Source organism: Uranotaenia lowii, unplaced genomic scaffold (genome assembly GCF_029784155.1).
Source record: "Uranotaenia lowii strain MFRU-FL unplaced genomic scaffold, ASM2978415v1 HiC_scaffold_293, whole genome shotgun sequence".
NCBI lineage: Eukaryota > Metazoa > Arthropoda > Insecta > Diptera > Culicidae > Uranotaenia > Uranotaenia lowii.
Window position 1 is genome coordinate 29,355 of NW_026598194.1, and position 20,646 is coordinate 50,000.

Genomic DNA, 20,646 nt, shown 5'->3' on the forward strand with positions numbered 1-20,646 from the left:
CGCACGGAAAATAATAAAAAGGTAAAATTTACCGAGATAGCCAAGGTAAACGATCGTAAAAGCCAAAAAGGTAGCTTCTACCTCTTCGAGGTGAAACTCACCTCACAGCGAGATAAAATTTACCTGAATCGAGGTTGGAAAAAAGGTACAATTCACCGAGGAAAAAGGTGAATCCAAAAAAGGTAAATCTTACCTCGTAGCGAGGTGAAGTTCACCTGAATTGAGCTGAATAAAAAAGTATAATTCACCTAGAAAAAAAGGTAAAACCAAATAAGGTAAAACTTACCTCGTAGCGAGGTGAAGTTGACCTGGATTGAGCTAAACAAAACGGTACAATTCTTCTCGAAAAAAGTGACTATTCGCCGAACCCGTTTATTGAGGTTAAGCTGTTTTGTCATTCAGGAACAAGTTTTGCTTTGTGCATAATATGTGAAAATCGGAATAGAATGGTAAGTGTTTTCTTAGATATCATTTAGTTGTGCTGGTTCTCGTCATAATACATTGCTTTTGTTTCAGATCGATCCATAGAGCTTATAGGTGTATTCCACGTCATCCTCCAGCCGGAAAAGCCGAACCTGACCGGATTAGCCGAACAGAGGAGGTCATGAATGTACGCAACGCAGGAGTATTCAGCGGCCATGGCGGCTCGGAAGAACGCGAAGCCGAATTACCAGTCCCTATTTATCTCCAATAAATATAATTTTTGATAGAATTTTGTATTTTTTTAATTCTTATTGAAGAAACCAATCAAACCAACCAGCATTTACCTTTTAAATCAGGAAATGGGAAAACGGTATTATTTACTATTTTGCTAGGTGAATGCGAAAAAGGTAAAATATACCTTTTTGCTAGGTGAATTGAAAAAAGGTATAATTTACCTTTTTGCTAGGTGAATGAAAAAAAGGTAAAATTTACCTCGAAAGAGGGGTGGAAAAAATTCACCTCGCAAAAAGGCAAATTTTACCTTTTTTTTATTTTCCGTGCGTATTTGAATCCACAAAAAAAAGTTCATTCAAACACGACAATTTATAAATATATATGATTCAAGTTTTTTTTAGTGTTCTCACTGAACTCACATGTAGATAGCGCTCAAAAAAGCCTGTTGGCATTGGTTTGTGTTTTGGCTGTCTGTTTACCGCATTTCGATCAGTTGGTCGAGACCGAAATTGCATTTTTTGCGCACACGAAAAGCATTTCAGCTTGATCTGTGCAGTGTGTCGGACGTGTTTTTGTGTGTTTTCCGTTATCCTTAAAAATACGTTGACGATCGTATTTTGTAACTTAAATCTGTTTTTCCAAGTTCAAACGTTTTGCTTATTGTGCTTAACCGAAACTCTCGCTTCGGCGCAACTTTCCCGCTGATAAAAATGGTTGGTGTTGATTTCGACGCTTTAAACGAAAAAATCCGTAAGCGGTTGCAGCGTGTTGACCAAGACCCGCTGTCCACTCGTCAGGATAAGTTGCGATTGCTGAAACGGTACTTCTCCCATTTCGTGAAACTGGTCAAGTACGGACGGATATTCGAACGTTCTTTTGAAGACCACGTGTGTCTCATTGTGGTAAGATTTAGAAATTCCCGTGGTCATGACTACAAAGCTTCTTGCACTCAGATGTCATGGCATACTCAGTTTCCATAAACACTAATCAAATTTTAAATTTTCTAGGAATACACCACCAATCGATGTGACCAGCCGATTGAAATATCTGTTCTTTCAAATATAGTTAAAACATTTTGTGTTGTATGCAGTATTTCCGACGTCGCCCACCAGATCGTGATTATAAGCCTCCGGGGGCTGTTGGACATTTTCGAACGGATCTCCTGCAAAGAAACGCTTGAAGTATTAAAAGATAGTCAAGGACATTTGTAAGCATTTATCAAGACCAGACAGTATACTGATGGCGATAGACTTTTTTTTTATTGTGGAAGCCAACACTTGATATATTTAATACAAATTACCTAGGTTAAATCAAGTGGATAAATATTTTTTGATGGGTTTAATTATGGTAAAGGTTTCAAATTGGTTTTCACATTGAACATTTGTTGCAAATGGTTTCGAGAAGTAAAACGTTCAATTTCTTTCAAACAGCAAAAAACTGATCAGTCAGTTCAAACGATTCGGTCATTACGACATCCAGCGGCTGTTTATAGAGCTGATCTTCAGCACATCACTATCGTATGGATCAGCCGACGAGCGGAAGAATTATGTTCTCAAGTTGGGAGCGGTGATCGGCCGCGACTTCGAGTGGGACACAATATTGCAGTGGAAAAAATCCCGTTTATCACAGGTGAAACCAAAAAAAAATTTGCACAATTATGTTTTCTATTTTTATTTTTCTTTACAGGAATGTCGCAAGTTTCTGATGAATGTGCAGGGTCGATCAACCGACAGGGACCTAACCTTTTACTCGGTTCCCATAGTGCACTGTAAGGGCGACGACTGTTCAATGGTTTCGGAAAGAGGGACCGAATTGTGGTTGGATTTTAACTTCCGACCTGCGACGATTTCATTTTCGGGGATGCTATCTGTAACCAAAACTCAAACTGGAGCCCGGAACGAACTTTGGCTTAAACTCGAAATTTTGCAGAGCCATATAAACTCGATTGCACTGATTGAGGAGTAAGTTGATATTATTTTATTTATTTTTTTATTTTACACATATAGGTACCTAACAAAAAATTGTGATGGTAGGAAAAAAACTCGATTTACTTTGCCTTCCGTGCCTATGTTTTCAATAATTTAACAATGTTTATAACCTTTTCGCAAACAGATCCATTAAGGAATATCTGCTAGAAATTGAGTACGAAGAAATTTCGGTTGATCCTCCAGCTGTGCCGAAACGAGCTAAAGGTAAACTAACCTTCAAACTCGGCAAAGGGTTCGATAAAGATCGTTTTAATCGTGAAATTTTAAAAGATGTCCGAACCAATGCCGAAGCAGAACAAGAAGATCAGTTTGTTCACAATTTGGATTCATTGCAAAATATATCGCTATTGGATTCTCTTATGTCGGAAGCCATTGGTCCTCAAAATACAAACAACTTTGAGCAGTCTCCACGTCTGTTTGATAATCGAGATGCTATTGAAGAACACCTCAACTTACGCAACCAGCTAATGCGTGAGGGTGCGCATGATGACAGTAACAAAGAGAACCGTGCACCGAATGATCTTAATTTGTGCGAAAATGTATCACACAATATTCAACGTTTGAGAGTTTTCGAGCCACTGATAGAAGATTGCCGGAATCAACAAAGTGGACATCAAAGGGTTGCTCGCCAAAACAAACAGCGGGCAGCAACAAGTAAGCAAGTTTTGAAGTCACCCAGTAAAACAACTGAAAAGCGTCCACGAAGGGCTTCCTTGAAAAAACGCAATTTATTTTCAAAAAGTGTCGATGAAATCGAACTTAATTCTAGCAAAGACTCTCAATTACAGCGTAACAAGTACATTGAAAGCAAACTGGTCAATGCTGTGAAACCGTTGTCCGCAGATGTGCATTCTGATGAAGAGAACGACATTGCGGAAAACCAAAGACAACTCAACAATTCATCATCATCCGACGCTATGTCAACAGATGAGTTGGAACGTTCTTTACAGGCTTATATTGAAAATAACGGAGTATTTGGCATCGTTCAGCAGAAAATATTGGATAAAAAACTTGAAAAGAATATCCGTAAGATTAACGAGATGGTGCAAAGATCGACTCATCGTTTTTTCAAAACCACCGAATCCATTCCTGAGAATCCATATGATTTCCATGTATCTCCCGATCGCAAGCCGAAAAATAAACCGGCAAAAGCAGCTAACACTACTACGACTAAAAAGAAGCCTAGACAACCTCGAAAACCGAAACAGGATGCAACATTAAACAAAGCAAATAAAAATAATGCGAACAGCTCACGCCAAAAGAAGAAAGTCCAAACTCCAAAAACCGAAGAACCAGTGGAACGCAGAATACCGCCATCGCGTGCCAAAAAGCCAGTGACTTTCGTGACTTTGTCCTCGGAATCGGAGGCAAGTGTCGGTGAAACGAATCCTGTGAAGATATTAACTTGTTCACAAAGAAATGCGGAAGCTAAGTTTTTCCCACGAAACCGCGGCAATCAGATAACAAAAGCATTATTTGCGCATTCTACTCCGGCTGGTGAAGAATTGGCGCAATCCCCAAAACGATTGAAGAAAACCGATAACCGAAAGGAGGGAAACCCAAAAAGCTTGGCAAAACCTGAACAACCAACTTTGAAAGCGGCACAACAGAACGTTTCTTCCGTCGAAAAAAAGCAGCCCCAAAAAAGGAGAAGCTCACGCATCGACGTTAGTCAATGGTTGCTGAATCATGAAGGTAGTTTTTCAACACTTTCAATTGATAAGGTATTTGTTTAAAATGAATAAACAAATCAATCTTTTTTTCGAAGCTAAAAGACAGACAAACCAAAGTGTAGGTCTATTTGACCCCAATCAAAAAATTATTTTTTACATTAGTCTTTCTAGTAAACTACCCCAAGTTAAGCCTTTTTTTTTCAATAATCTTTTGAAATTTGGTTCCCAAATCCCAAAAAAAAAACTAATTCTAGCATTAGCTGAGATTTTTGTCAGAAAATGTTTGTTGTATTTCAAATATGTATTCAATTTTGTTTTCATTAGCCGAAGCTGTTATCTCCGACGTAGCGTCCCAGTCCAGTGGTACCCAGATTTCAATTTCCTCACCGGAGCTTAGGGCATTTGGGAAACGAAAGTTCTCGCTGCTGACCGAATCCAACGTCCGGTTGTTACAATCGGCCGAAAGTGAACCGTCCACGACGATTCATCAATCTCTGGAAGTGAACCAGAGCAACGATCAAAAATCCATCAGACAATCGCCTGCGAAGGCAAAACGACCGGCCCCCAATAGGGAACCACTGGCTAACGTTGGACGAAGTATGTGCAATTTCTTTTTTTATTTTGATTGCGATAATTTAATTTCTCAACATAATGATAAGCTGATAAATGTTTTTTAACCTAAATAGATGCGTCTGCAAAAAAACGTCGCACATCTCTCGATAGTGAAACCATGCGCGTTGGAAATGCCGGCACTTGTCCACCACCCACAATGGACGATAACGATGAACTTGACCTGATCGGCAACAGCATCAAATCTATGTCTACTTGTTATCCGGAACTGGAAACGATAGTGGCCGATAATCGTAAACCGACTAAAAGCCAAAGTACCACTAAAATGGCCATACGTAACGTGATAGTGAAGACCGAGCAAATCTCTCCTTCCTATCAACCGACCATGGAAAACGGGTTGGATTTGTCCCCGCGCGTAATGGATGAGCAAATTATAAGCCAGTTCAAGGAGAGACTGGGCAATAAGCTAAACCCCGCCATAGCTGAGCTTGAAAAGAAGGCTGCTAAGCTAGATGCAACACCACGATTGTTGGCCCGTATTCAAACGGAAATGAACGATAATGGTTTTGACGAGAAGCTGAACGAAATTGAATCGGCAGAGCGAAATTTGGATCGGCTTTACAGGGAGCTTTGCGCGATGGGTGAAGAATGGATTGCTAGGTACGTTCTAGATTACACTTTCTCTTATTGACTCTCTTCGTTAATGTAAATATTTCTTATGCAGATCACAACAGGGTAAAGCGACGGTTCAAAAACTCAGACAATATGATGAATCAAGGCGGATGTACTACTTCGAACAGGCAAAGGCCGCACTTTCAGAAATTACGGAAATTTCGGATGAATGTGCGAAAACAGTCTGGAATGAACGGATTCGTTGCCGAGCTTCCGAGATGGAAGCTTTGTTTAACGAGATGATGTTCTGAAATCGTATTTTTTTCTTTTGTTCCAACTATTGTGAATTACATTACACTGATAATTGAAAGATTTTATTCCAGGTGCATTTAATGAATTACGCACAGAAATTCTTCATAAATTGTAAAATTAACTAAGAAGACACAGAAAATAATATATAATTAAGATTTCGAACTACAGATATGATTTGAAAAAAAAAATCCGTTTACTGTTAGTTGAACATATTATAAAATTATGTTTAAAATGCTGCAGCGTTTTCACCAATGAGCTATTCAAATACCATGTAGGTATACATCCTTTCAAAAGACCATTAGATTCAACATAGGTACTTTTAATATTGTGAGTATAATTCAAAAATTTCAGTGTCTGTGTATGTTTTAAGGAAAAACAGAGCTAAGCTGAATTCTGTTATGTTCGAAGAAATAAAAAAACAATATGCTTTGAAATAACTTTTTTTTGCTAAAACATCCTCAAAATAAAACAATCAAACGTGTTTGTCCGGTTTAGTAAGAGGGTCTTTCGTAGTGTCAGTTGTTGTCAGCGGTATTGCACTTGCTCCACCTATCACAAGAAATAGCGGTCCTTTGGAAATGTCTACACTAGGTGGTATAGGAAAAATTGGGACGGGAAGTGGTTGCGACGACTGATGGTGCTTCGTTGTTGCTACCGTCGGTCGCTGTTTCGACCCTGCCAGCAGGGCTTTCGTTACCGGGCAGTCCCGATGCAGGGCAAGATCTTTGCGTAGACATGCCAGTTCGGTTCGTAGCCGGCGATTTTCCTCCTCTAGTTCACTGTTTTTTCGAATCAGGTCACCTTGATTCTGTTTCACGCGGGCCCTAGACGAGTGTTACAAAGGTAAATGATTTGTTTATTTTAAGCTTTAAACTTAACACAACATCCTTACCTGTATCTTTTAGCAGCGGCTTTCCATCGATCGTGTATTTCCGTTTTCTCGGATGACGAATAACTCGTGCTTCCAACAGGTGGCCGTCTTTCTGATTTGATAATGTTCATTTTCTGTAGTGGCTGAGGATCCGTTTTCAATTTTTTAGGATTATTTTTTTCTAGATGAGCCTTAAGTTTAATCTTTACTGGATGTATTGCGTCGAAATTGCCTTTCAGGCTGTTAACGGGTTCATGAATTGAACTGTTTGCTATCACAGATGATTGTGGTTCCACCTTGGGTAAGATATTGATCAAAGATTTGCTTCGGCATTCTACAACTGGCTCCTGCTTTATTTTTACTTCCTTTCGGGGCTCCGATGAGCTTTTATGTACCGGTTCGGCATCCAATATAGGCGAAACTTCTTTAATAACAGTTGAGTTGGCCCTCGAAATAATAAGTTTAGATAATTTTTGAGGTCGATCCCTCATGCTTTCCCGCCGCTCAAGTAGTGGGAAAATATGTGGCGTATGAAGGGTGTCATCGTTCATTTCACAACCGGAAGTTGACTTTTCGACTGATGTGTCCTCTACTTTTTCGGACGACTGGTTCTCTTCCACGGCTCTTCGGAAGGTTTCTTCGAAGGGATTTACATGCTGGAGGTCCTCAAACAGTCCCACCTCTTCACACTTGCCAATTAGTCGCGTTGGGGTTGGTGTCTGATCAGCAAATAAATTTGCTTTGAGCGGAAGCTCCAGGTTGAGCAGCATATCATGCTTATCGCGATGCACTTGCAGGTGGTCTTCGGTGGCAAAGGCCAGCTTGCATCCATCAATTTTGCAAGGGAAAGGTTTTTTCCTAACAGGTTCCATACGCAAATGGATTTCTTTTCACTACTTCCGGGACGCGAATTCCTGTGCAGTTTCTAAGCAGCCGCAGGTATATGTTTGTTTACTAAATTCAGCATAAATTTATGTACACGCACAAACCCATATTAAACGGCTCACATCTTATCGGCCAGAGGGGTTGATTCAGAGACATGGAACGCTTGAAATTTGTTTGTCTACCTTGAGGCGTTTTAATGCACACTGTCAAGCGTTTGATTTGAAAGAAATAAAAATAGACATTATTTTTAATGTAGGTGCCTATGCGATAATTTTTTCCTTATTTCATACTCCAGCCAGATTTTAAGAAAACATCATACTATAAGGTACACAATTTACCATTTTATAGGTTTGTGGTACAATGTTGAGAACAGAGGGTCGTGCTATAAAAAAGTTGAAACTCCAAGACCAAAAATCGAAATTTGTGTAAAAGACCATGCGTTTCCTGCAATGAAGAAGCATAATTTTCCACAGTCACACAACAGTGTAGGTACGTTGGAAAATCTTCTCTACTCTTTAATCGCTCTTAGAACACTATTGTGGCTGGAATATTGAAATTTGATGAATATTACAATTGCTTTAAATTTTTTCATGGATTTGTAGTGGAGTTTTGAAGTATTTTTTACGTTTGTTACAAACCAAGCCTTTCAAAAAAATATTGTTTTAAATAACTATTGATGTATTATTCTTCAGTTTTCAAAGAAGCACAAAGATGTGTAAAAAAAAGAACTGTTTTCCACTGCCACACTATTATTGGTCCACCAACGTATCACGAGATCACGGATTGTTTGGTGTCCGACTCTGGGATAATCTGTTTCCTCCTTACGCCACAGTTTGTTTTGACTTGGCACCAGCACCGATCCGTTAGCTAGTTAGTTAGTTTGCAGCAAAACGCCGGTCGGAACGCATCTCTCCGGGGAATACAAAAGTTTCTCGCAAACAGTCGACAGCGTCGATTCACGTCGCGGACTAATTATTATTATTAAATATTAACTTCATTCATTGCCGGGCAGCCGTGGCGGTGCTAAACGATAGGTGCTTCATTATAAAAATAAGCAAATTGGACTATAGTGCAAGATTTTACACGGCGGACGCGTACGATCTCAGAAAACAATCCCAACGGGTAGTATCGGATCGGTCAGAAACCAAGCAGCGGATTCGAAGGGTAAGCATTTTAATATTCGGTGCATTGCAACATCCAGCAGAAGGACAGGACTTGTGTTGGCCGACGGCGCGATGGCGTGCATGGTTTAACGCAGTGAATCAGTTTTCTTTTTGCTGTCACGGCTAACCTACCTACAATATAGTGCCGGTATTTATTTTGTTTCACGTTTCACTATCTCAGTCGAACTACCTACATGTATGCTGCCAAGATTCGGGGCCGGTGCTTAACGTGACCGCATTCTTCCTTACGACGATAGTTGAGCGGTACAACGGCATGATTTATGAACCAACGGCTCAAAATGGGAGTTTGTCAAATCGCAACGTGCATGTGACGAATTTATGTTTGAAAGTGTGGTCGGTCAGTTATGCTATACAGCATATTTTATTAGATGTGCAAGATTTTCTTTTATAAAATAAGGTTCAATGAAATAAGTTGATTTTAATGTTTGGATCCAGCATTTCTTCTAAAGGAAAAATGATTATATAGGGATTTGCTTTCTATCACTTATGTGTCGAATAGACAGTATCCAAACATGAACAATGTTCATTTTACAATGTACCAACATACATACATATGTCCAAGGACAGATTTCAAGTCGCTTTCAAGCAATGACATGTTTACAATTGTGGAGTAACAAATTGTAAAAAATTGTAAAAAAATTGTAATATTTTGAAAGTTACAGGAGACTTGATCGTTTATTAAAGGAAACTTGATCCTTTAATCATGGTGCCCTAAACTTTAGCAAAAATTATGCAATGTCTAAAGATATAAGTTACATTTACATTTTTGGCAATATAAGTTTTCATTTCACAGTCTACAAATAACAGACAAAATGAATTCTAAAAATTTATCTACTACCCTAAATTCATTGCATACTCGAAGGCACAATTTTCTAATTATTAGATAAAAGCTCTTTTCTGAGTCCTTTTTATAAGAAAATTGTTGGAAATAATTATTAGTCATTGGATAAATATTAATAATTTCGTGCTTAGCAATGATCAATATATATTCAGAATCTTTTTGGACTCGAGGGATCAAGTGACCCCATAACATAAATTTAAGAAAACTTATTCTTAAAAAAATATGAGAGTTTACTATTGCTTTAAAAAAACCATTAAGAACTTCCTAATTATCTCTAACGATTGACATATTGTAATAAATATTTCTGTTTGGAAACATTTTCGTGTAGGAAACATTTTTAAGTGGTAAAAAAAGATCAAGTCACATTTTGTTAGATTTTTCAAACACAGTGCAAAAACTCAAAATTTTTTTTTTTTAATAACAGGTTTGATGTTTCGTTCTATATGGCAATTTTTTCTAGAACATTTGATCTTTGTAAGAGAGTATCCTCATTCTTCCCTTTAAATAAAAAAAAATGCTTTAAATTGTGTTCAAACTGTTAATTTAAAATCGCGCTTAGACCTAAAGGGACACCCTAGATCTTCGAGTGCATGTGAGCGTTGTGACGCCTATTAATTAAAGTTTCTGGACAATGTAGACAGAGATAACGCTCAGATTTCCTTAACTTATGTATTCCAATTCCTTATTGTTTCTGAAAATTTTTGTTTTTGAGAGAATTCCTTACCTGCTACTGAAAATGCTCCATGGAGTTGAAATTTGACGATATAGAAGTATTTTGAGGCGTTTAGAGATATTATAGGTAACGAACTTATTTTGGACCAGATCACCTCTCTAATAAACCAACTAATCACGATTTTTTTTGACAAATATAGTTGAAGCCCGGCTACTAAATATATTGCACTAAATTTTTTCATGATTAGTTGATTTATGAGAGCGCAAGACAAGGTGGTCCAAAATAAGCCCGTTACCCTATACTCTCGTAAAAAATGAGCGATTTTCTCAGGTTCGATGAGGGGGCAAACCCAATTTCTTCACGAAAAGTAGCAGGTTATGTTATAGAATGGTCGAACAATCCTGTGGTATCTACTCGATCGCAGTAATCGAGTGTATATACAGCTGAAGAATGACAATTAAATTCATTAACGTGATAAGAGAAGACTCGCATATTTACAGGTCTCAAGAGAGATATTTTTCGGGTACAATCTTACTATTATTGAGGATACTATATTGGCGACGAGGAGCAAATAAACACGCACATAAGAACAAACTACTGTACACTCAGAAAAATGCTATTATGTATGCCATAAGATTCTCTTATGAAGTGGCGCCATAAGAAAAATTAATGAAATTCATAAGATTGTCTTATGACGCGAATGAATTCTGAAGATGAACGCCTTCTTCAATGAGAGGTTGTTGCTTTTCATAAGAGATTCTTATGGAAACAGTAAATCACTTTCTAATAAGAAAAATTCTCAATATTTCATGTTGAAAACATTCACTTTATTGTTTGCCAAATTTGTTTAAAATTAAATCCTTCATGGTCACCATCAGCAGCGCATCAACAGACGGCTCCATCAAAGTTTTTTTTGCCGCATCTTAATCTTCGACCTTTCGTTTTTTGCCGATCAGCTTGCTGAAAAGTAAACAAATAATGTATTTTAGTTTACTAATATATTCAACGTTCACACCAAAAACATCAAATCGAACTTACCATTCTTGAGATAACAATAACATTTAACATTGAAGGAAAACTATAACTATGAACTGGCGATTGCTTCGTACTGTTAGATGATGAAAAAAAACTGATGCTATGAATGAATGTGTTCATAATTTTTTCACAATCAGGGTTGCTAGCAAACCGGGAAAACCGGGAAAACCGGGAAAACCGGGAAAAACTTTGGAATTTCATCACGTCACCGGGAAACCGGAAAAAAACCGGGAATTTCGGCACCTTACCGGGAAAATTGACATTTGTGAATTTTTTTCACGAAGTTTCAAAAATATTTTTAGAATTATTTCAAAATTTTAGGGTATTTTTGGGAGTCTCGATATAGATTTATCTCATAATCGCTTATTTTAGTTCATTAGTAAAATAAGCGTTTATGTTATCACTTGTTTAACTAATTACGGAGAAATATGAGTAATCTCGTTTTTTCGCTTTCCGCCAGTGTGCTACACTTACAAGCATAACTCAAATGATTTTAATTTAATAATGAAACAAACTAAATGACAAAACTGACAAATAATAATGACAAAACTAAAAACAAAACTGTACTTTTTTCCTCTCTTAAAGAGGTTTCTAACTCAACCAGGTTCCTTTTTATAGAGGGTCAGCATCATACAAATGAATTAAATCCACTTGACACCAGTTGATGCATCAGTTCGAAGTTTTCTGAGTAAGTTTCAAAATGGTACAAAAGTGTTATTTCCTCTAATTTCCTTGGTCTAATCAGGAAAACGATTCTAGTTTATGGAGGTATTACACTCACACAAGAGGTTTTGTGTTTTGCAAATCTTGAGACTCGTTGTTTTCTCTCACTATAGAGGTTTCTCGCACATCCAGGTTAGGCTGTACCAGTTTCAGTTTCGACGTAAAATTATTCAGTATTCGATATACATATTTCATAATATTATTTTATGCAAAAAGCAAATAATTTGGCAGCGTGAGACATTTTTAAGCAGAGTTACCCCTCTTTTTCATCAAAAAAAAATATTGGTTTTTCAATGTTGTTGTAGTTGTGAATTTCGTTTTAATTGGTCTGAGGAAGGAAGCATTACATCGCAAGTGTTAAGTTTTTAATTCATTCTACGTTAAGCTGTTGCTTATACTCTCCGAAATCTAAGGTCTTAACCCTGATAAAAATTAATATCTTACACTCAAACAATTAAACCTCAGCCCTGCTTTATACACGGTTTCTATATTTTCACGAATCTTTAGTTCAAATGACTATTACTATAGTTATTCATTGTTCTGTTTTAAAAAAACTTTTTTTCAAAAAAACGTTTTTGGATTTGTACAAAAAAAAATATAACTGGATTTAGAAAATAACTAAATATTTTCCGGCAATTTGATTTTAAGTTTTGTAAGAAAAATCCCCATTCAATTTGATTATATAGTATGTTTCGATGTATTTTTAACATATTTCTATATAAATTATACTTTTTTTCTAGAACTCTATAGAAATTCTAGAAAATTTATATTGGCTGAAAAGTACTTACATTATAGTTTCAAGATCAATTGAACCGGACTTTTTTTGCAAAATTGTGGAAATTGTCAAGCAAAACAACGAATAGGTGCCCTAATAGGTGAAAGCCTATAAATTTGAAACGAAAAGACTACGTGTTACAAGTCGCCGAAGTGTTTGCCATTATTTCTAATCAGTTAACAAGTTTTGGGATACAATTATTAGAAATTTGAAGCCTTTTATATTGAATTTGGTTTTTCGCCATGCTTTTAAATCAAAAACGGGTATGAAAAATATCGGAAAAATCATCATTTATAACCGGGAAAAAACCGGGGAAAAACCGGGAAAAACTTTGGAATTTCAAAACGGAAAATCGCTAGCAACCCTGCACAATGCCGTTTCTTCTATTTTTCATAAGAACATCGTATGAAAATTGGAAGAATTTCATAAGACTCTTATGAAAAATTAGTTTGGACGCAAAAAAGTGGTTCATAAGATGTATCTTATGAAATTTATAATAAGATTTCCTCTGAGTGTAAGTATAAAGTAAAAAAAAGCGTGCTGGTGGAAAATTTTCGATAGCATTGGAAAAAATAGCTTCTACGACGATCGATCAATGGAAAAAAGATTAAAACTATTATTGGATTGATTATTTACTGTTTAGAAAAGTTTTGCTCCCTATAATCAATTGTTTTTTTTTTTAAATTAATGACTAGTTTGAAATAAGCAAGTTTGAATCAGGGCCGGTTGTTCATAACATCATCCTAAAAAGATAGTAATGACTTATTTCAAATATTTTTTATAATGTCCTGAAGTTGATAGACGGATTCACCATCAGTAAAACGTGATATTGAAGGTGATCAGGCGGATTGGCCAATGGATAATCGTTGAGGCGATCAAACGGGTTCGCCATTGTGAAAAAGATAAGGCGGGTTCGCCATTGGTTCAAAAAAATGAGATAAGGCGGGTTCGCCATAATAAAAAAATGAGAGAAGGCGGGCTCGCCATAATAAAAAAAAATAAGATGAGGCGGGTTCGTCATTTGTAAAAAAATAAGGTGGGTTAGCCATAATAAAAAAATGAGACTAGGCGGATTCGCCATTTGTAAAAAAAATAAGATAAGGCGGGTTCGCCATAATAAAAAAAAATGAGAGAAGGCGGATTCGCCATAATATAAAAATAAGATGAGGCGGGTTCGCCATTTGTAAAAAAAAATAAGATGAGGCGGGTTCGCCATAATATAAAAATAAGATGAGGCGGGTTCGCCATTTGTAAAAAAAAAGATGAGGCGGGTTCGCCATAATAAAAAAATGAGAGAAGGCGAGTTCGCCATTTGTGAAAAAATGAGATAAAACGGGTTCGCTATTGATAAATCAAACGATCTGACGGTTTTGGCTTTAGGCTGATTAGGCGGCTTCAAGAAAAGAAAAAAAGCGTAGAAAATGGTAGAAAATGAAGAAATATGTCTGTTTTCAAAGACAGTCAGGAGTTGTCGCCTTGATAAACAGTGATATGTAAGTTTATTTTGAACAGAGCGGAGTTCTGGGGGCTTCGCATATCGTTCGTGTAGTTCTCAAGTAATTTGTGGAAATTTAGAGGGAACTTGGGAGTAACGCCTGGAAGAATGACTATTCAATATATCGAAATATGTCTCAACAACCTAGACATTTATGGGTGATGAAGAAAAACCTTCGTTGAAGTAAAGGAGGAATGTGGTATCTACTCGATCGCAGTAATCGAGTGTATATACCTACAGCTGAAGAATGACAATTAAATTGATTAACGTGATAAGAGAAGACTCGCATATTTACAGGTCTCAATAGAGATATTTTTCGGGTACAATCTTACTATTATTGAGGATACTATTAATAAGGTAATATATGAGGTAATATTGATCACTTTTTTCAATATTTTTCGATAATTTTTTTTTTTAAGGAAAATGTGGCATGTTTCATATTTTTAAAATCAGTACTGGACTCCAATGAACGTAAAACATGGGTGCAGAAATTTATCAGACTACTTTAAATTTGATTAAAAAATCGATTTCGTCTCTATATTGAATTCGATGCTTTGGGGTTACATTGATCAGTCTCTATTTAACGAGTTTTCTCGATCATAGAGGTTACAAAACACCTTCGTAATATTTACAAATGCTAGTTTATCAATTTCATCTTGCTTTTTTACGTTTTATTTTAAATACATTTATAATTGAACAAAGTACTATTTTGTTGCATACATTTAGGGGCAAAAAATAAAACAATTGCTAAACAGTTTGAGCTAAAAAATACAAATGAAATTTTACCTTAACACATTCCTCTAGACCGTCCCACTATTTCCCTTTTCATTTTTTCTTCAAAGTAAACCATTTTATAGCGTTTTTATCCATTTGTCCAATACGGGCTAACTCTTGAAAAATGTCCTTATTTTTTAAATATCAAAAATTTATCACTAAAAGTCTATAAAAATAGCACTTTAACTATACATACACAAAAAAAGTAGTTTTTTCACATTCAACAACCCGTTTGCTTCTAGATGTGTTTTGGTTACATCAGGAGAGCTGTTTGTTTGCAAGCCTTAGAAAAAGTAGATATTTTAAGATTTTGAAATTACATTTTTACTTACAGAAAAAAAATGTCAAATACAAACCAAATTTTGTCAATTTGATACACAACTCAAAGGCTTTCGAAAATAAAAAACAGATTTCAAAAATTCAAAGAATAGACTGAGTTATTTATGATAATGTTCAAAAATTTATTGTTGGTCAAAGATACTCCGATGATCAAAGTTACCCCGTTTTACGATACTGCAAATTTTTATTAAAATCGAAGAATTCCCTTTGACGAAAAAGTCAATCAAAAATCAATAGAAACATATATTTTGGAGGTTGATTTACAAGGGATGTGTCTATATAATTTAGAAGTTTTTTTTTTGAATTTTTGACCTGAACGGCAACAGCAAAAAATTCGGGACGGCAGCTGCGTGATATTAGCAGTGATCCACTCGATAAGTCGTTGCAAAATTCGTTTAAGCGAGTGGGTAATTATCAAAGTGATGTATGAAATGCTTCGCCAGATCATTTGCAAAGCGACCATTCCAAAAAAAAACTCCCAGATCTGCAATAAAAACTGTAGACAAATGGGCTACCTACTGAAGAGAATGTTGTCACGCAAAAAAAAAAATGTTCGGTACAAAACTGTTTAAATTTAGGGGAAAATTTAACGTATACCATTCGCAAATTTTCAGCACAATTGTTTTTTTCGTAGAATTACTAACTTATGTTCGTTGAAAGTGATCTGCAAAGCATGTCCTACAGGAAACAAACAACATGACAACAACTGGCAGACTATTTTACGAATTCAAACTGCAAAAACTTAACTTTTTCCCAAAAATTTTTGAACGAAAAAGAATGTTTAAAGTTAGGTGAATGCAATTTAAATTTTAACTGAATTTCTGACATTTCCTCCTCTATGCCATATTCCGTCTTGTTTGTTATACTTAAATCAGTCGAAACGTTCAAAATTCCGACGCAATTCATACATCAAACGTTGATTGAAATCGCTCATCTTTCATTTCCTGGCCTGGCCTGGCCCGGTATCCTGTGCATGTGGTTCGCCTTTGGCGCGATGCCGTTTTTTAGCCGACGACAACGCGCGGTAAATTTTCGAAAGACTCGCACCTGTCCGCCTCACATTTTCGGTATTCATCCGCGGCGGTGTACACATTTTGTCAGAGGTTCTCGTCGCACCACATCACCGATGCATGGCCGGACATCCAGCTTTTATGATGAATAGCTAACCTACAAATATATGTCGCCCGAGCGACCGGACGATCGTCGGGGTAGAATCTAAAACTTGATCGGATCTCTAACGGGAGGATTTCCGGTGGATCTCGGTGTGGTACTGTGCCAAAGGCATTCGGAAAATATGATGCGCCTCATTTAGTTTATCGAAAACTTCACGGCCGCGGAGCGAGAATCCACGTATTTCATCGTTGATATACGAACACCGCCGATTTATTCACCAACTTAAATTCTGTTCGAGATCCAACTAACAGACGATCATTAGCGAGCGAATCTAAACGGTTTGCATGACCGCGGCTTGACTTTGGCCCTTATTCCGTGGAGTGTGCGTTGGAGGTGATTCGATCGTCCCCCTGCCGACCGGGTTGCTTTCCGATTTCCTACTCGCCTTAGCCGAAGGGAAAATGTTGTTTGCCAAACGCCTAAGTAAACAAGTAATTTACCACGCGTCTGGAAATAGGCGTCTATAACACGTTCAAAATACATGAATGTACGTGGGGGATTGATTGGAACGGATCCAATTGGCGGCCGCTAGAAATGCTCGAAAACTTATTATTGACTTTATTTTTGAACAAAAATGAACATCCTAAAAAATAAACCTCCATATTTCTTAACACTTGATTATGATAAAGAATTTATTTTAGGGGCCCTTGATACCTGTGTAAGCTATTTTCTTATTCTTCATTTACTTAGGAAGAATTAATGCTGAGAAAGGGGAGCTAAGACGATTCTCGAAACAAAATATTGGGCCACAACATACTATTTTTCATGATTTTTATGTATTCAGGGTGATCATATGGTACTCACTTTTTGTCTTCGTATGACGTCAGCAACATGCACCATCCGGGACTCCTGCCTGGAGAGGCAAGGCTTGCCTCCTCGCATGCGCCTTGATATCCTCAGAAGAATGTGGGTGGCATAACGGATCAGACAGGGCTACTTTCGGTGCTGACCGGTAGTTCCTATTCGTTCTGATCAGCTGGGTTCTTTTCTGGTGCATGGTCTATACAGTGCAGCTCTTCCTACGTTCTTTGATAAATGGCGATTTAACGATGCTCGTGAGGACAGCTTTCCCGAAATCAGTAGTTCGAGCCGGCTCTCCGGCTCCAACTGCTGTAGAACTTTTTGCTCAATGGCCTGAGATGGCCAAGCAAACGTTGGGTACCGCCCTTCCGAGCGCTGCTGGATAGATACTTTCGGACTGCCAGGATGGCCAGCCAAGTCACCGGATTTCTGATCTTGGTGGAGAGTTCTCACACCAAAACCAAACTATTTTGTCTCGCTGGAAGCGACGTCTGATACCGACACCACCGACCCAAGCTACTTGGGAAGACAAGAAAAGACAGAGCCACAACAAAGCCCTGCGGATGCAGAACTGTTAAAATTTGCATTCATTTTAATGGCTTTCAATTTTCTTACCCTTTATGCTCGGCTGTGTTGAGTTACTTCTTCCCAGAAGTTTCGTATTCCGATCCGAGTTGTGTCAACGATCTAGGGATAGAAGAAAGACAATCTTAGCTCCAGCTTGAATTCCACCTTTTGAGGTTAGACTCACCAGTTGCATCCGAAAATGCGTGGCTTTTGGGCTAAGTTAGCCGCTGCTCTGCGACAAGTCTGTGGATCGAGGAGCTCTGTTCAACTCTCCGGAATGACCTGTGAACCGCGTGGACAATTTATTATAGGAATTGGCACGCGCCGCCTAAAATGTTGCTTGCAACTCACCGGTTCCTGCTGAGGCTCCGGGTTCCGAATCTGAAGAGTGTGGATGTTCGAATTGAGCCGGATGTCTGCTTAATTGGTTCACGCGGACAATCGGATGGTGTGTTGCTGGTATGGACAAGGTGCTGGTGGTATAACAAAAATATTTATTCCAATATATCAATCGTTAGAGTATAATATGAACTTCATTATACCATATTTTCAAAGCAATAGAAAATTCTCAACTTTTTTCAGAAAAAGTTTTCTAAATAGTTGATTATGGGTACATTTCATCCCTAGGGTTCAAAACGATATATTCTCCTTCTGAATGGATCGCGATCATTGCTGATTACGAGATTACTAATATTCATCCAATAACTAATATTTATCCAACTCTATCTGAAGAAAAGGGCTGAAATAATTAATTTTTTCTAAATTATAGAAAATAGCGCCTTGAGGTATGCAATGCCATTAGGGTTGGGATAAAGTTTTAAAATATTCTCCTTCTGACAGTTATAAATTGAGAAATAAGAACAATCATGACCAAAATAGTCAATTGACATTCTATTTTGGGGTTTTGTTTGATTTTTTTTCCAAGGATTAGAGCTTCCTGAACAAAGGATCAAGTCTTCTTCAATAGAGGATCAAGTCTCCCTTAACTTCAAAAATATCGCAATTTTTTTACTCCCACGTAAATGCTTCTAGTTCATCTACGGGAACAAGTATCGTTCTAATTTTCGGAGCATAGAAACTTGAAGTTACGCGCTGTCAGAAAATGTAAAAGATTGCGAGTTGCTAAAATTTTCCAAAAAAAACATGGTGAAAATAAAAAAAGGAGATCAAGTATCCCACTCTCCCCTACTTTTATCTGTTAGGAACCTTACCAAGAGCAGAAACGTTACAGGATCCGTTAGAATTAGTTTGAATTCGGGTTTTTCATCACAAGTTTCGTCGTCCATCAGAAATCATCTGTCTCATTGCCTCGGTACCGGCTTACGAACTCTGGAACTGACTAAAATTTGTTGTTTGGGGTTAAGTTTAAATGACTCATAGCTAGTCAACACTTTTTGCTTACCGGAGAAAAAATTGCGGGACATTTCAGCGATCTATTCTTTCAGTTTTGATTATTCAAAATTGCCTGACGAAACTTAACTGTAGTTGCCGGTCATGTATTTCACTCCAACGCTTGAGTTTAACTTTTTGGAAATTTTTGACAGTATTTGCATATACTTTCCCCCCACTCATGCACACAGTAATTTTTTAAATAATCAACGGTTTTGTCAGCTATCGATTTGATAATGAAAGATGTTGAAGCAAATTGCACAATATTTGTTTTCTTTTTCTCTTGCATCGAAAATATCTCAATCTCAAAAACGCGTTAATTTTGAATTTCGAAAAAAAAATAGATCAGATATAACAAGTAACAGGAAATAACTAGGAAATAAGCTGTCAGCAAAAGAAAGTGTCCCATTTCTAATTAAACTAAGCTTTACCAATATTGATTTTTATCCCTCGAAAATGCTTATAATTTATCAACGGGATCAATTATCGTTGAATTGAAAATAACACGCAATCAGGAAATGCAATAAATATCGAGTTTTGAGCAAAATTTTTCCAAAAAAATATAATAATCATAAGAAAATAGGACAAAGTCTCTTCAAGGACGAAAATAAAAAAAAATCCATTTTAACTTGGTAAAACATATAATTTTTTCTGATGTCACCCCGGCCGCCCTCAACATTTTCCAAAAAAAAAAAAAAACAAAATCAGGAAAAAAATAAAGTTTGAAGAATTTTTTGAAATATTCTTAAAGTAAGTAGGATTTTCAAACAATTCCAAGAGTAAAAATAAACCGAAAAAGATAGGAATTTTCCCATCGTTCGTATTCGTCTTTTTTCAATGTTTTTTTTTATCTTTAATAACTTGAATATTCAAGTTGCAATTTGCAATTGGTTACTTACAAGGTTTTGTCCAATTGGGTTTTCCAATTATTTTAAACAAAGGAAAAAAAAATGAAATGAAATTCCAACCAAATATTATGTTGACGAAGCTTAAGTTAGCTAGGTCCTTGATGGCAGAGTAAGTATATATATTTTCAATTTTTTAACGAATTCACAAAATTCGTTTTTAAAAATTGGTAAGCCATGAAACGGATATAAATTTAGTAATACAAAAAATATATATATGTTCTTAAAATTTGCTTTTTATAAAAGATTTTTGTTAACACTTAAAACTTTCTGAAGAGTTTAATCACCGTTAGTTATGTTTGTTAATTATTTTATCGGCCCTATCGGCGAAAGTTGTGTGATTTTAGTAAAAACATCTCAAAATTATGAAAATCTAGAAAGTTAGAAGAAGTGAATAGAAAGTT

At 36.7% G+C, this 20,646-nt stretch overlaps 2 protein-coding genes and 2 long non-coding RNA genes across 4 annotated transcripts; 1 reads left to right on the forward strand and 3 right to left on the reverse strand.

Moving 5' to 3' along the window:
- Positions 1–511: 511 nt before the first annotated feature.
- LOC129759854 (uncharacterized) lies at positions 512–6,210 on the forward strand. Its single transcript, XM_055757392.1, has 8 exons — positions 512–1,559; positions 1,665–1,864; positions 2,088–2,286; positions 2,344–2,618; positions 2,770–4,340; positions 4,643–4,915; positions 5,005–5,548; positions 5,613–6,210. Exons 1-8 carry the CDS (start codon positions 1,368–1,370, stop codon positions 5,809–5,811), a joined length of 3,453 nt encoding a protein of 1,150 aa, XP_055613367.1. The 5' UTR covers positions 512–1,367; the 3' UTR covers positions 5,812–6,210.
- A 34-nt stretch (positions 6,211–6,244) lies between these two features.
- LOC129759855 (cyclic AMP-dependent transcription factor ATF-2) lies at positions 6,245–7,695 on the reverse strand. The gene is made up of 2 exons (XM_055757393.1): positions 6,705–7,695; positions 6,245–6,636 (listed from the first exon to the last, which is right to left on the reverse strand). Exons 1-2 carry the CDS (start codon positions 7,553–7,555, stop codon positions 6,285–6,287), a joined length of 1,203 nt encoding a protein of 400 aa, XP_055613368.1. The 5' UTR covers positions 7,556–7,695; the 3' UTR covers positions 6,245–6,284.
- Positions 7,696–11,071: 3,376 nt separating this feature from the next.
- LOC129759852 (uncharacterized) lies at positions 11,072–11,381 on the reverse strand. Its single transcript, XR_008740248.1, has 2 exons — positions 11,305–11,381; positions 11,072–11,226 (listed from the first exon to the last, which is right to left on the reverse strand). It is a non-coding gene; the product is annotated as an uncharacterized LOC129759852 (long non-coding RNA).
- Positions 11,382–17,995: 6,614 nt separating this feature from the next.
- Positions 17,996–18,415, reverse strand: LOC129759853 (uncharacterized). Its single transcript, XR_008740249.1, has 3 exons — positions 18,300–18,415; positions 18,133–18,230; positions 17,996–18,068 (listed from the first exon to the last, which is right to left on the reverse strand). It is a non-coding gene; the product is annotated as an uncharacterized LOC129759853 (long non-coding RNA).
- Positions 18,416–20,646: the final 2,231 nt, after the last annotated feature.